The sequence below is a fragment of the Haliotis cracherodii genome, unplaced genomic scaffold (genome assembly GCF_022045235.1).
Source record: "Haliotis cracherodii isolate W230 unplaced genomic scaffold, xgHalCrac1.p SCAF_8, whole genome shotgun sequence".
Lineage (NCBI taxonomy): Eukaryota > Metazoa > Mollusca > Gastropoda > Lepetellida > Haliotidae > Haliotis > Haliotis cracherodii.
In genome coordinates this window covers 49351934-49368841 of record NW_027266341.1, presented here as the reverse complement: position 1 = coordinate 49368841, position 16908 = coordinate 49351934, and the positions used below count along the sequence as shown (strand labels likewise).

The window sequence follows — 16908 nt, the reverse complement described above, 5'->3', positions numbered from 1 at the left end:
ATTCTTTTGGTAAGACTTTACACTAGGCCGTGTCTGGTACCCGTGGAAACACGGAAACTAAAGAAAAAACGTTGTCTGTCACTATCAGAGACCACATTATAGAGTCTGTTATATGGTCTCTGGTCACATTACAGAAAGGACGATCTTATTCATGTGGACAATTTGCATGTGGTGTTCCAAAGTTGGTTTGTTGTTTAACGCCGCACGAGTTCAGCAATATTCCAGCTATATGACGGCGGTCTGTAAATAATCGAGTCTGGACCAGACAATCCAGTGATACATATAATGAGCATCGATCCACGCAATTGGGATGGATGACATGCATCAACCAAGTCAGCGAGCCTGACCACCCGATCCCGTTAGTCGCCTCTTACAAGCATAGTCGCCTTTAAACGGCAAGCATATAGGTTGCTGAAGACCGGATGTGTCCCAAAAAGTTAACTTTGGGGATATAATGAGGGCATGGTGTAGAGATAGTGACTCTACTTATAATTAGTGCAATCCTTTTGTGTATTTGGCTATAATATCCATGATATTATAGTTTGTATTTTATAGTTTTTTTGTTTTTTTAAACTGCTTGAATGCATTATTACAAAGAATATCTGATTTAATCGACTGAAAATGCCAGTACTAATTATGTTTGCTGCTTTTCGACATTTTCGTTCATACATTCATACCTTACAAATTCGGATTGTAACTGCTGTTCTTAGCTGGGGCCGACTAACATCCACAGTAGCGCTAAAGCTGGATTCAAGGTGTGTATAAAAGGTGTCTAGCCGGGAGAGCCACATTTCAGAAATGGCTATTGCCGGTAGAGCCACATTTTCAGCTGAGTGCATTTCACCTATTCTAGCGGTAAGTAATTAATCCGATTACCGATACCTTTATATGAGTGTCCCACATTTTAATTATACTCCTAATTTAATACTCCCAGACTGAGGGAGGCGACCAGTTCCTAAACCGTGTTAGTGACGACATCTTCATCTTCACTACAGACAAGAACATTGAACATTTGTGTTCTGCAGGCATTGTATTTTGTGATGGTACATTTTATGCCTGTCCCAAGTTGTTAGATCATATTTATTGTTTACTTGCTGAGGTGTTTGGCCATATGTTTCCATTAGTTTACTGTTTGTTGTCCAATCGAACTATGTGACAACCAGTTGGGTTCAAGGAGGGGCCTTCATGCCAGAGATTTGGAACCATTTCGAAAACCAAGGCGACCGTACCAACAATCACCTGGAAGGGTGGCAGAACAAGATAAAGAAACTTGCCAAGAAGTGCCACCCGAACATCTACGAGGTAGTGAAGCTATTTCAGCGAGAGCAGTCACTCAAAGAGGTTGCAGTCCTGAGACTCTCTCACCAGTGGTCAGAACCTTCACGAAGAAAGAAGTACAAGGCAATCGATGCACGTATTGCAGTAACGCAGTAATGACATTAAATCCATTATGATATTCATATGCTATTCATATTCATCAATGTAAAGTTTTGATGAATATGTTATCCTTGTTGAATAAAAAATGAGAAAACAAGACTTGTTTTGTTATATACGGTAACCTGTTAGAATCACAAAGCATGTTTTGACAGCATAGCCGCAAGAGCCACATTATACAATCACGCAACCATAACCATTGCCGCGAGAGCCACATCAATTTGGGCTATCTATTTTCGAAATGTGGCTTTGCCGGCCTGTAACCGTATAAAATACCACGCACTTCGTTTTATGGTGTATATACAATCTTGAAATTATTAGCCTAATTACACACGCCCAATGTGTCATTTTCACACTTCGCACTAATCACAGCAGCTTTACCCAGTCTGGAAACGGGTACCAGTGTAACCTAATTAACCGGGTGCCGTTCCTTGGTAATATGCTACTGTACGGCATTGTTCGGTAAATGCAGTCCGATTCGTGAAGCTTTAGTTATTCACGCATGCGTCAGAAGAGTACTTGCTCTACGACTAGTTCGATGAGAAGCATCTCGCGGAAATCTCAACGTAAAGGCTACATACTCAAGCAGTTATTATTTAAACATATCTATAAATCGTTTATAACAAATGTTACCAATATAAAAAATATTGACAAGATGCCCAAGGACCAAAATATGTAATCACTCGTCATGTGATTAACTAGTTGTTAATAGTTGTTCAGAAAGTTGTTTAGCGCCTCCATATTTAGAACCGCAGAACGATGCTTCCTACTTGTGAGTAGGTGATGGAGCAATTTTTAAACTATTCTATGGAATACTGTGTTCTGCTGTCCGGTTAGATGGGTCTGCAGCCCCTCGAGTTTGCTGACTGTCTAGCAGACAGTCCCTATTTTAGGGAAAAACTTCACGAACATGAAAGGGAGCTTGAAAGTACAAGTAAAGGAATTAAAAGTCTAATATCTCATGGTAAACAAGTGTTCGATGCTGCCAAAAGTAAGTATATTTGTATGCAATTATTGAATGCACTAGTTCATAGCATACCACATTGCAAAGATAATATTGCATTGATGTTATTTACAGTTACGAGCCAGTAATATGGGCGAAGATCCCGCGCTGACAGTGTCCTCTCCACGAGCTCACATGGCACAGATCATCTGATGCCATTCATCGACTGATTGTCAATGCCATGATCACTATCACAATATCATGCGTGTGAATTGGTAGACGAGATATTAAAGGGTGGAATATGACTATGTGCCACCTTGAGAGAACTTAAATAGCAGATTGATGATTTTAATAATATTGTTTCTCTGTCATCATTGCTTATGAATATTATCAGTTCTACTGATGCAATGTGATGGGAGTAGGCTTATCAAAGTTAGTATTGATGTTTGGATGGAGTGAACCATTTTAGTAGGAATATTAAGTCAATATCTACATGATTTAAGAGGATTGTGCTCACATTACATCAAAGTTGTAACAAATGTGGTTCTGTTCATGCTGTTAATTATTTGTGTATATGTGAAAATATATGCTGCTTTTTTATTTAAGGAATTTTTGCATTTGACTATCTTTGTCTATGGGACGGTGTTGTAAGTGTGTGCAGATGTGAGACTTGCTTATTCGGAATATGAAGACAACATTTCATATCTTTTGTTAATAATATGGTATGAAAAAGGATTCAATGTCTCAAACTTTTGTCATTAAGTTACCAACTCATAGTTTTATCATTCTCACAATAACCATGATCACGTGACCTTTCAAAGTTTTTGTGTCGAGTATTTAGCAGTTTAGCTATTGTTCTCAATGTTATGTTTCCTTGTTGAGCACATGATATGGTTTCATTATCATGATCAGGAACCAATCCTGAACATGAAAGGAAAAGAAAACTGAAAATGCGTTAAGTGTCAAAGATACTGAAAGTGAAAGTCCTAGTTTGGTAATAACTAGTTCCTTCTTTCAAGACTATAATAAAGATAATTATGATGCTCATACATTGTTATTATACAATACTGGCATTGTGACAATTAATTGTCAAGTTGTTGAATATGTATCTTACGACATGTATAAGAAATTATGACTGAGTTTCCATCACTCTCCAGACTTTCCATCATGATCATTTGAGAACCAGTTCACCTCTTTTGATTCCAGTAGATAGTATTAATCAAGGAATTTATGCTGCTGAGCTGAACTAGTTTTTACACTCTCAGCCATGTAGAATGCAAACACAAGGAAACAATTAACTTATTTTGATAAGGCCACTTTAAATGAATTATCAGATTGTATTTGAAATTTATAAAAAATGTGAGGCTGTGTGTGCTCAGGACCAAAATAGTCATCTTTTGTCAAAGGTGTAGTCCTTAGCAAATGTTCAGGAGTATATATACTGTGTTTTTGGGGGAACAGTTTGGTGAAGTAGGCTGTGTAGTTTAACTGGTGACAGATGTGATTCAGATTAAGTATAACTGTTTGGTAAGCTTAGGTCATGTAGGTATAGGTGTATTTCTTCACGTAAGGAATTAAGAGAACATGCATAGCTATTATTTACATTTTTAGTTTACAAATGGTTTGTGGGCAGTAAAATGATGTGAGGCAGATGGGAATGAAAATCCAATAATTAATCTGTGATGGCCTAACTGTAAACATGGCAAAACATCTGTTACTTTTTCTTTCATATATTTTCAAGGTTTGTGATGTGTGGCTTCAGTTCAGCAGTGTGTGTTTTCAATCACATTGTGTGGCCTACATGCTCTATTTACCACATCATTAATGGGGACAGTAGGAATAATTTTGAAGCCATTGTATTTCTCAAATATTTGACAGCAAATGTCACTTTCAACCTGCTTCCAAATCATGCAGATGGAGCTGAAGTACATATTTGATGCATGTTATGATATGATTTGCCTCTTTAACATGACCAAGCTAGTATTAGCATGATTAGTCTGAATAATTTATTGACCTTTGTGACCCCAATCATGGTCTAGTGGATAGAGCATCTGACTTGGCAGCGGGACGTCAGTGGTTCGATCTTGTCTGAGTCATACACATAAAAGATGGTACTTGTTGTTACCCTGTCTGGCACTGAGCATTAGGGGGATAAAACATAAGGACTGGTTGCCCCGAAGTCAGTATACTTTGTCTGAGCAGCATTGTATGCCAGTGGGCTAGCACTATGACAAAACACATGCCACGCCACGCCACGCCACACCACAGAGGCATGCATGTTGCTGTATAAGTGCACACTCTTGAACGCTAGGTTAAACCCAATTTAACCTTACCTATTGATCTACACTATACTCCATGATAGTATGACAAATTAATGGCACTCATGGTCTTCAACTCATTGTTCATACCATTATTCCAATTATTACCGTTACTCATGTTACTAGGGGGGGTGTCACAATTGTCTGATGAATAATAATGCATGGTGAGTCTACAAGTGATGATACAATATACAATACACCAACCAATGTATCAAATTTAATTTTAGTTCCGTATGGATTTTCAAAAGGAAATATAAACAATGTTTTGCAATAACCTGGCCTGACCTCTACTCTAGCTGGCTTTACCTATCACCAAACAAAATACTAAATCTGATTACATAATACTATTAGAACGATCTCAGATTACCCAATAATGTGATTTCAACACACACCTGCTGATGGCCTGACCTCATGTTGCCAGGGACTCATTGAATATGTGGAATTTGACGCAAACATCGACACAAATTTAATTTCTTGATATATATGATATTGTGATTCAAGTATCGTCACTGATACTTGAAGTAGGTGTATCGTGATACCCCTAGTCATAATGACAAGGTAATCCTACTGAAAATGCTTTTAACCATTACTCAACAGTGTACACATCTTGTGACGTGGCCTGGTCACTTCCTGCTTTAACTGAAGGTTTTTGCAGTAAAGGTTTCTAATTCGACGTATTTTTCGTTTCTTTTTGAAGGTCAAATACTAAGTATGAAAAATCTGAACCTGAATATATTTCTATATCACAATTCGCGGTCATTGTTGAAATGGATATAGATATATGTAAACTCATACAGGCTGTATGCATGAGACAGGCATAATCGAGATATGTGTGACAACTGTCCCAATCCAAGATGTACGACTGTATTGACTGTGTGTGGCATATGGATGTGTTGTGTTGATGTCAGGATGGTACATATGATTAATGGAGGAAACCCTTGTAATGCTGCAATGTTGATTCACTAATTCCTTTCATCAAGGAAGGTACTAGGTCATGCTGACCTGGTAGTTTGATTAATTATGCAAGTAGGCATGTTTTGGAGATTCAAGATGGATGATGATGATTGATCTTAGTTGAAGAGAAAATTATAACAGTGCCACACTTTTATGTGACCAGGTCAAATTTTATTTGAAGTTTGTTGTCTTTCTTTGTACTCTATGCATTATTAATGATGATTCAACAAGGGTCCCCTCCCTTTGTCCCTCCTTCACTCCCTCACTCACTCACCTTAATAGGCTTATAGTATACATTTTATAGGATATGCTTTCAATCCCTCAAATTCATTTAAGGATTGACTGTGTATTTTTTTCGGTTCATTGAGGTATGACTTGAAAAACCTATGTGCAAACTGTATGAATCCGCGAAGCGGATTCTTACAAAAGTTTGCACATCAGTTTTTCGATTCATACCTCAATGAACCGAAAAACATACACAGTCAATGCTTATAATTAAATTCAACAAGGTAAAACATGTTTTATCTACAATAGTTTAATCAAAAACAGTTGTATATTTCAAAACAGACAAAAATGACGAGATTGATAAATATTCCAGATGTAGGAATACATACTGTGGCATGACATGAATCAGGTGATCGTTTAATTTATGCACATAATTTGACACACCTACACAGTCAGTAGCCAATCAACGGAGAGTAGGTTCATTGGACCTGTCAATTAAGGCAAGAGGCGAAAAGAACTGCAACAGTCAGACTGTAACGAACCCGAACAAATATGTTGGGGAGAAGGCGGCTGTTTCAAATAACATGGTCAGTTACAGCCAGATTCAAACATCACTTCCCTGATTACGGTAAAACACAGTTAGAAAAATTCTAGTTAGAAATGAAACCCGAAGACATGAAAGTTGAACGGAGGCGAGTAGGAAAAAAACAGGTGAGCGAGACTGCACGTTTGCTGTTTCATTCATTCTCGGCCTTCGGTTTCAAAGGGTAGTTTGGACAATGAATATACATGAAAGTCGCTAAATGTCCTGTGCATGACGATACACGTCAGCAGAAAGGGAATTCCATCGACTGTAATATTGGGATTCCCCGACATTCCGCAGTAATTAAAGTTTTGCACCTCGGTGGGCGTGGCTTACTTTTTTACATTCATTGCGAAATGAATGCAATAACACGTGACCAATTCAGCTAATAAGAATGCAGGAATTTCAGTGAACACAACGAAAACTTAATTATTTGGAATTAGTGTGTGAAAACCCCCAATAAAATGCCATGAAAAACGGGGCATTGATCATGTTGATGCTAAAATTCAGCACTTCAGATCTTACAAGTCAGAGTCCAGATAAGCTGCATATTTACATAAAATACACAAATGAACCCTGTTACCCAATGTTAACCAATGTTACCCATCTTGTGTACCTGTATTTCTTTACAGGTCTGTATTTACTGATCAAATACAGGCATCACACACATACGTGAACTTTACTGCAATGAATACTGCAATATTAATGCTCTCTGTCTCTCTTATAGTTTATTAGACATGTGTATTGCCGATGTGAGCTTATGCAGCATATTACACATTTGGGGTTGCACATGAACAGATGCAAATTAGAAGTCAGCTGAAAAAATACACAAATAACTAGTGGTGGAACGATACACCGATGCATTGGTGGATCGTGATTTTTTACTTCTTGGTACAAGTCTCAATCACAGTCGCACGTTAAGTAATAAATACTGTCCTCATTGCAGTTTGATAGTTCATAATGTTGGTCTTGTTATAAGTGAAGACAGGGTACTTCTACAATTTACAAAACCATAAAATTAGTTATATTCATTAACACATTGTAACTTGAATTGGGAAATGTTTAATTCCAAATTGGGAATCTTTGGAACTAACAATATGTTAACGTTTAGAGATTTTATCTTTGCCTTTTCAGAGGTCGATATTTGTCTATAGGGCCACTCCACAAAGCAATCTTTGAGCTACGATTGTCATAAGTCTATGTTAAAGTATGTGACTTTAGAAGTTCTAATTCTCACTTTGGAAAGAACACAGCCCAGATCTACAGCAAATGTTAACAACAATTCCCCCACTGGAATTATGAATTTAACAGGACTATTTTGCGTGAAAGTTTTTTTACTAAACTTTTCAGCAACAGGCCCTTGGTTTTCAATCCTATGTTAGATAAACCTCTGTTTGTAAAATCATGAACATAGTATGAAAGATAATGATACTGGTATCAGCTCTTGGCCTTGACCCGGAATCTAGACTGGCTGCATAGCTGTAGAAAATGTGGACATAAATTCACCATTTTCCAATCACTTTTGGCCTGTGTACACCAGGCATGAAACACTGCAATGGGCCTTATCAGCTTGTGAACCTGTATTTGCTTACAGCTCTTAATTTACTGATTGAAGGTAGTTATCACATAGATGACCTCTACTGCAGTGAATAATGCCTATTGTAACTTTGATGCAATCACGCATACCATATTCAACGTAATAAATGCCCAGGGCATTCTCAAAATTAGAAATAGGGGGAGCTTATTAGAATATAACTTTGTTGGGGAAAAAAGTGAATTGAAAGATTGTATATTTTGTGGTCTGGCAAATGCAGAAAACGATCACTCTCGGTCTTTTACCCCTTTAGAATTTTAGCAAATATTGACATGGGTGCTTATAATAGAGAGGGGTGCTTATTACGTCGAATACGGTATGTCATTGTTGTGAACTTATGGGACATGTGACACATTTCAGGCAGAACATGAACAGATGCAAAACATCTAGTCACCTTAAACAGAGGTTTTAAAATAATTATTTTGAAAAAATATCTACTCATTGCTTAAATAGACCCAACAGACCCAACAGACAAGATCCAGAGGAGTTACAATGTATATTTAATAGCCCAAATATATTTATTCCCACTAAAAATTATTACATGTGAGTAGAAGTAAGTGGTTTCAGAAAACAACACAATACGACTTTATCATCATGATTTTAACACCACATGCATGTGGAATACAATGAACACAAACATGATCCACAAGATATGAGTACATGGTGGCTTTCGTATCTTGTTTGCAAGCACACAGTACCAGGTACATGTATGTCATTTTTTAGGCTTATTGACTCAGAGTGGAGAGGGTCAAGTGACTGGTGTGGTGTAAGTTTGTTTGTATTGTAAGACACAGGCATGAATTACACAGCATATGTCAAGATGTAGACCTCAGGGATTTCATAAAATGTTATTGGGACATATTGGTTTTGATTGTATTTACCATATCAATAAAATACATGCAATGCTGTTCAAATTTGTTTTCTTTTGATCATGAGTGGTAGTAAAGTACACATGGTATTGTGGAAGTTTCTTTTTCTTAAATTATTAGGGTAAAGAAAAAACAAATCAGTCATATCTCAAACTTTACCTTTTATTTGTTGTTGTGGTTATCATATACAAAGGAAACTTGAGTTCCAAGGTTTAATTCAACTCTAAAATCCATCTGATATGATACACTGAAAACTATCGATATTTATGGCAATAGTTGCTTGCAATATCAATAGTTATCGCAATAGTTTCTTTCAATATCAATAGTTATCGCAATAGTGATTTCCAGACCAATAGTCACCCCTATAATGAACCAATCTGGTACCATGCATGGGTGTACAAAGACTACAGAAACATGAAGGAACTCCACGGGGATGTTTTATAATCACTGACCTTTTTCTAAGAGATAGATCGGATATTTTCAACTTACTTATTGTTTAATGCTACTGTTAAAATAAAAAAAATATTTGGGTTATACTTGACAATGTTTAAAGTAAAGTTTGTATTGCCGATCGCACAATTATACTTATCTACAGTCTGTGACAATACTTGTCTGAAGCCCGATTCATGGAAAATGTAATGAGATAAGCAAATAATATTCCATTTGTGAAAGACTAAAATCTAGTGAAACAATGCTCAAAGTAAAGTAGAGGCAAAGGATTTTAGCACAGACTGTCCTTACACGTGTACAAGCATGTTAAATTCATGATTAGTCATTTTAGAAAAGGGTTCACTGGCTCAATGAACTGTAAGGAAAGATTTTAGTTTAAATCATGTCGAAATGCACATTGCACTTTCAGTGAGTGGCGCCACATTGTTCTCTTAGTATGACCAAGTTACATGACAGCGTTAGAAATTGGCACTAGTCCTGTAGTCCTTGCCAAACTGCCCAATAGTTGAGGTATCATAAGGACTAGTAGAAATTTGACCTTTTTAAGGGTTTTGCTCTATAATATGTTATCATTATAAGGACTAGTGGTTCAAACCTGTTAGTTTCTACCGCTGCATGAAATTATACATGTTGTGACTTTATTTGCTGTTGGGACCGCCTCTGTGGTCTAGTGGTAGAGCGTCCGCCCTGAGAGCGGAAAGTCATACCAAAAGACTTTAAAAGATGGTACTTGTTGTTACCCTGTCTGGCGCTCAGCATTAAGGGGTTAAAGCAAGGACTGGTCGGCTCGGAGTCAGTATACTGTGTCTGAGGCATTGTATCTCAGTGGGCTAGCACTATAAATCGGCATCAGTCCGGTCTAGTACAAGCAGCCACACACACACACACACGTGCATGCATGTCGCTATATAAGCATACGTGATAAGTGTAATAATCTTGGACGCGACGTTAAACCCAATTTCACCTCAAACCTTATTTGCTGTTGAAAACTGAATGGAGATCTTCAGCACATTGAAATGTGAGGGAGGTGTGTAGAAATTCTAAAATGATGGATGGAAATTATGATGTCACTTCCGAAACATTCTGGATGAAAGTTTTTTTCTGTGTCAATATTTTGACAGGTTCTTTCCGTGTCAAAATTATTCTGAAAAGTTGTTTATTGTTTATGCTTACATGTTGACATGGTTCATCTAATGTAAGACAATGGCCAGCTCTTATCTTGGGTTTTCCACTATGTTCCTCCAGCAGGAAGCTTGTGATGATCCGGGTTAGCATAGGTTAGAATAGGTCTCCAGTAACCCATGCTTGCTGTAAAAGGCAACTAACAGGATTGGGTGGTCAGGCTCGCTGACTTGCTTGATGTATGTCATTGTATCCCAATTGCGTAGATAAGATCAGTGCTCATGACATAATCACTGGATTGTCTGTTACAGATTTGATTGTTTACTGATCACCGTCATATAGCTGGAATATTGCTGAGTGTGGCGTCAAAAACAAACAAAAACAACCTTTAGCAGGCAAATTGTTTTTTATCCAACTACAGTAAACTACAGTTGTAACGAACACACTTATTACGAACATACAGATATAACAAATTACTTTTTTGATCCCGACTATTTGCTGTAGTGATGCTGTATACATGCTTAAACGAACTACGGTTATAAGGAACTAAAATTAGTAGTCCCTTTGAGTTGGTTGTAACCGTAGTTTACTGTAGTAGTATATTTTTTTTTAAAAACAGGACATGAAACTATTTTTTTTAGCCTTTTCCTCTTAGTCCTGTTTATGCGTTAAGACATTAACTAAATCCTGACAATTGACATTTTTCTTTACATCCAACAGTACAATAAAACTTTGATGTCGGAACATTTAGGCCAGCAGAAAATGGCTCTTCAGACCTATGACCTTGACAGTAGAAGCATATCGTCATTGAAATACTTTATGAAGGGTTAGCTATGGCCACTCATACATTATTCCAAGACTAGTGAAAATCTAGAGGCAGTGATTGACATCATTGGACATATCCAACTTGTTCACAGCTCACTGTAGGCTCGTGGTTTATGGAAGATTACTAGATTTGAGAAGAAAACAACTAGATTTTAAATGACTTTCCAGCTTGTCTGCACCTCATTTTGGACTTGGAATTCATTTTGGATATGCCTGTTGGTAGTACCTGAAGCTTCTTTGTATCTGGGACTGACTACATGGTTTACTGGATAGAGTGTCAGCCCGGAGAGCAGAAGGTCGCTGGGTTGATTCCTGGCCGCATCATACAAAGGTTAAGAGATGGTGCTTGTTCTTATCCTACCTAATGCTCAGCATGAAGGGAACAAAATAAGGACCAGTCACTAGTCAGCTCAGTATACCATGTCTGAGTGGGGTATTGATGTTAAACTGTGGCATGGTATATGAGTGGGCTGGCACTATAAAACCGGCAATGGTCTGGAATAGTACAAGCAGCCATGCAGGCACATCGTTATATGAGTGCTATATGAGTGCAGTAAGCTTGAACGCCACGTTAAACCCCATTTCACCTCACCTCTCTTCATCTGGTCTCACTCAACAGGTTCAAAAACATCCAGGTGGCTTTTTGAATACTACTGATGCTCAAGAACCAGTAGTCGCGGTAGTAATATCAAATAGTTTTGATCTATTTGACAGATATTTAACAGTTTTGACTTTAATCCTTTGCATGAAACCAACTAAACGGATGCATTCATGACCTAATACAGGAGAACTGGCCGATGCATTCATGACCTAATACAGGAGAACTGGCCGATGCATTCATGACCTAATACAGGAGAACTGGCCGATGCATTCATGACCTAATACAGGAGAACTGGCTGATGCATTCATGACCTAATACAGGAGAACTGGCCGATGCATTCATGACCTAATACAGGAGAACTGGCCGATGCATTCATGACCTAATACAGGAGAACTGGCCGATGCATTCATGACCTAATACAGGAGAACTGGCCGATGCATTCATGACCTAATACAGGAGAACTGGCCGATGCATTCATGACCTAATACAGGAGAACTGGCCGATGCATTCATGACCTAATCAGGTTTCCCCCTAGACTCCAATATCTGAGAGTCACCTTGACTCAGCCTATGAATCTTTGGGAGTCAAAAATATTTTTTGAGAGTCAAATGTTTTATTGTATGATTAATGAAAAACTAGACGTAAATTTTAAGATGTTTGCATATATTGTCTTCAGATAATGTTTATAAATTAAGTTCAGGTGCGTAATTGTAATATTTTCATTCCAAAGCTGGTAAACAACATAGATATTTTGAAATTGCGTCAGTCATGACGCAGTCATTTATTTCTGGACATATTTTTCCTTAATTGAGAGTCATATACGCAAGAATTCTGCGTCAGGGGAAACCCTGCCTAATACAGGAGAACTATGTATGTATATATAGCTAGCAGTATAATGTCTTATGTAACATCTGGCAGTTGCCTTTATGGCAGTTTCTTTTATGCTGTTTTCGCCTTTCATAATTGCCTGATCACCTGGTGATGTAATGTTGACTGTACAACAGCACTGTGAAGTAACAGCAGGCTTGTACATGGACACTAGTACACATGTCGAAGGGCCTAATGGGTGTACACGCTGCTGGTGTAGAGGGCAACTGGCAGCTTCTGTGTGCTGACAGAAAACTAAAGCTTACTGATGGATAGGAATTTCTGGGGTCAATTTCTTGATTTTTTTTCTCAGTTTTCATGATTGACCATTCTTACGTTAATGAGCACATGTCACTAGAAAGATAAGACTTTGCAACCTTGTGATGACCTCCAAAATACCTGAAACTAAAACAATAGTATCTGGTAGTCAACAACAGAGGTTGGCTTGGTACCAACTGCAGGGAAGGAAGTTTGAAGAGTCTTTGGTCTAGGAGTTACTGATGGAGTATTGTTTTATGCCGCTTTTAGCAATATGCCAGCAATATTATGGCGGTGGACACCAGAAATGGGCTTCACACATTGTACCCATGTTGGGAATCGATCCCAGGTATTCGGCGTGACGGGATAACGCTTTAACCACTAGGCTACCCGACTGGCCCCATGGGTGTAGGAGCATGGTGAGGTGTTCTGCTGTGGTGTTTGAATCCAGCCACCCAGTTAAATCAGGGTGGGTCTGTCAAGGATGGGCTAGCATTATTACCTGTACATATGCAGTATTAACTATACATGTGAAAGAATCACAAGTTAAACTACTATTTTTAAGATTAGGGTTAACTTAGGACTTTTATTCTTATTTTCAAACACTGTGATGTATTGACAGTACTTCAGTCTTGCAAACATATTTTGATGTTTTATGTGTAAATTCCTCAACTATAAGAAATAAATGTGTCTGAATTGTAGCACTGAGTAAATATAATATTATTATTGTGATTGGGGTATTTTTATTTTACCATGATATACTGATAATTTTTATGATATGTCATGTGTATACTTAAATAGAATGACATATCTGATTATCCCTATTTAAAGTAGTAGAAGGCTTCTGTAAGAGTGTCATGTAATGTTTCTATATTGGTAGCGAGGAAACTTGTCTGCCACAACACCTGGAGCAGTTGAGTATTATGTGAGATGGGTCATGCTGACTGAATGTGAAAATAGAATAGGGTTGGGGAAAACACTCACTGATAATCAGTATCACATTCATGATAACTGGCATAGCCATGTGGCAATCATTGTGACAGTGTGAACGTGGAATTTTGGTGGCATCTGAAAAAGAGAATGGTATGAATTTCATGATTACTAAGACATTGATTGTCCCAGAGATTCACAGAATTGTGTGATGGCAATTATGATTTACATACGTTTGAGTTATTTTTCTGCTCTGTGTTTCATTTATGATGGACTGAGCATTTGAGAACGTGACAAACGATCATTTCACAGAATTTCAAACAGTTTGTGCCCAGAACCACAACTCTGCTGTTTCTCACTTCCTTGTCGATGTCATACAAAGTTTTTTATACCATTTCACCTTCAAGTGCACACTCAGCTGGGCCACAGTGGAGATGCTGGTCTTTAAGACTATGGTTTGACTTACAGTAAGATCATGTGACTGATTATTAAGAGACAGTCTATGGTTGGGAGGTCACACTGACTTTTGATTGCGACTTGTACTCAGTTCTGTGAGTAACTTGACCATGTTGACAGTGTGGATCTCTCCTCACACTACTTAAACACTGGTTTGTCTGGTCCAGGCTCAGGTCCCTGCACGGAGGGACGATCAACCTAAGTTGCCTTCCATATGCCATCTTCCCGAGGCAAGCGAGTTAACTGACTATAAAAGTCCAGTTTCCACCCTTGCCGAACTAGGCTGGAATTCCTGGGCTCGATCGTAGCGTCATCAGGGGCTATTACGAGTAATGTCCTTTCTATGCCTCTCCTATTGACCAATCAGATTCAACCTCTCGTATCACTTGCATTTGCTTCAAACAAAACGGTGGCGCCCAGTCAAAACGATCTGATCGATAATCAAGATCTATATTGTGATAAAACGAGTCTTACAATGCGAAGTGCATCAAATCACGTGAGCACTTTGATTAAAAACATGAAAAGATTTAGAAAATATCTGTTGCCAACAAGTTAGTGGTGCACATGCTTTGCAAATCCTGCAGTCGAGCGAAATCTGCATGACACTTTATGAACCGGATTTCGATTTTGGTGCGAGATTTTGATTGGACTATGCATAGACTCGTTAGTCCAGCCAAAATATAACTCCTTAATACCAGCAAGGGTGGAAACTGGACTTTTATAGTCAGTTAACTCACTTTGCCTCGGGAGGATGTCCATATGCATGCCACGATCGTGTGGTCGGGTGTTCAAACCCCCAAGTCGCCCTGACTATGTTTCTAGGTTTGTCAACACATATGCATGTTCGTCTGGCAGTCGGTAGCCTAGTGGTGAAAGCATTCGCTTGTCACACCGAAGACCTGGGTTCGATTCCTGACATGGGTACAATGTGTACGGTGTCTTCCGCCATGATATTGCTGGAATATTGCTAAAACTAGTAAAAGCAACGTAAATCCACAATCACTCACTCACTCACTCACTCACTCACTCACTCATGTTCATGGGTTTCACTAAATGGAAAACGTCTAAGACCCCTTATGACTTTTGACTTTCTTCCCACACATATCTGTAATATATACTGTCAAGTGGAGTAATATTGAAATCACCCACTACAGCTGTGAGAATGTTGATAAAAACAGACCAATATTCATCAAATATGGAATAAAGGCCTATTGTAGCTGTGTTTGGTTGATAGTTGATTGATTTAAGGATGCTGATTGGATTTGATGCTATGTTTTCTTTACTGGGAGTAGTTAGAAGCCATTATATTGATAGCAGAGCATTCTGTGGATTCTAACACTTTGCCATTGCAATTGTGGAAAGTGCTACATTCACTATGCAGAACCAATCCCGTGCTCAAAGGTTTCACTCAACTGGTACATGTCTCACACCTACACCACTTCACTCACTCACTCACTCACTCACTCACTCAACCACTCACTCAACCACTCCACTCACACAACCACTCATCCACTCACTCATTCAACCACTCATCCACTCACTCATTCAACCACTCAACCACTCACTCAACCAATCCCTCACCCTCTCCACTCAACCGCTCAGTCAACCACTCCATCACTCCACCACTCACTCAACCACTCATCCACTCATCCACTCACTCCTACACTCACTCCACCACTCATTCATCCAACCCCACAACCTCTCCACTTAACCACTTCACCACTCACTCAACCACTCATTCAACCCCTCCACCACTCAATAATTCAACCACTCACTCAACCACTCATCCTCTCACTCAACCACTCACTCATTCAACCACTCACTCAACCCCTCCACCACTCACTCATTCAACCACTCACTCAACCCCTCCACCACTCACTCATTCAACCACTCACTCAACCCCTCCACCACTCACTCATTCAACCACTCACTCAACCCCTCCACCACTCAATAATTCAACCACCCACTCAACCCCTCCACCACTCAATAATTCAACCACTCACTCAACCACTCATCCTCTCACTCAACCACTCACTCATTCAACCTCTCACTCAACCCCTCCACCACTCACTCATTCAACCACTCACTCAACCCCTCCACCACTCACTCATTCAACCACTCACTCAACCCCTCCACCACTCACTCATTCAACCACTCACTCAACCCCTCCACCACTCACTCATTCAACCACTCACTCAACCCCTCCACCACTCACTCATTCAACCACTCACTCAACCCCTCCACCACTCACTCATTCAACCACTCATTCAACCCCTCCACCACTCAATAATTCAACCACTCACTCAACCACTCATCCTCTCACTCAACCACTCACTCATTCAACCACTCACTCAACCCCTCCACCACTCACTCATTCAACCACTCACTCAACCCCTCCACCACTCACTCATTCAACCACTCACTCAACCCCTCCACCACTCACTCATTCAACCACTCACTCAACCACTTACCAAATGTA

The 16908-nt window shown here is 39.0% G+C and overlaps 1 protein-coding gene across 8 annotated transcripts in view; it reads left to right on the top strand.

Moving 5' to 3' along the window:
* Positions 1–2181: 2181 nt before the first annotated feature.
* LOC139450612 (rho GTPase-activating protein 26-like) overlaps positions 2182–16908 on the top strand; it is an 84740-nt gene continuing 70013 nt past the window's right edge. For all 8 annotated transcript variants that reach the window (XM_071232393.1, XM_071232390.1, XM_071232389.1 and 5 more), the window contains exon 1: positions 2182–2425. In XM_071232393.1, coding sequence (XP_071088494.1) covers positions 2272–2425 — 154 coding nt within the window. In that variant the 5' untranslated portion in view covers positions 2182–2271. The remainder of the gene's footprint in view (positions 2426–16908) is intronic.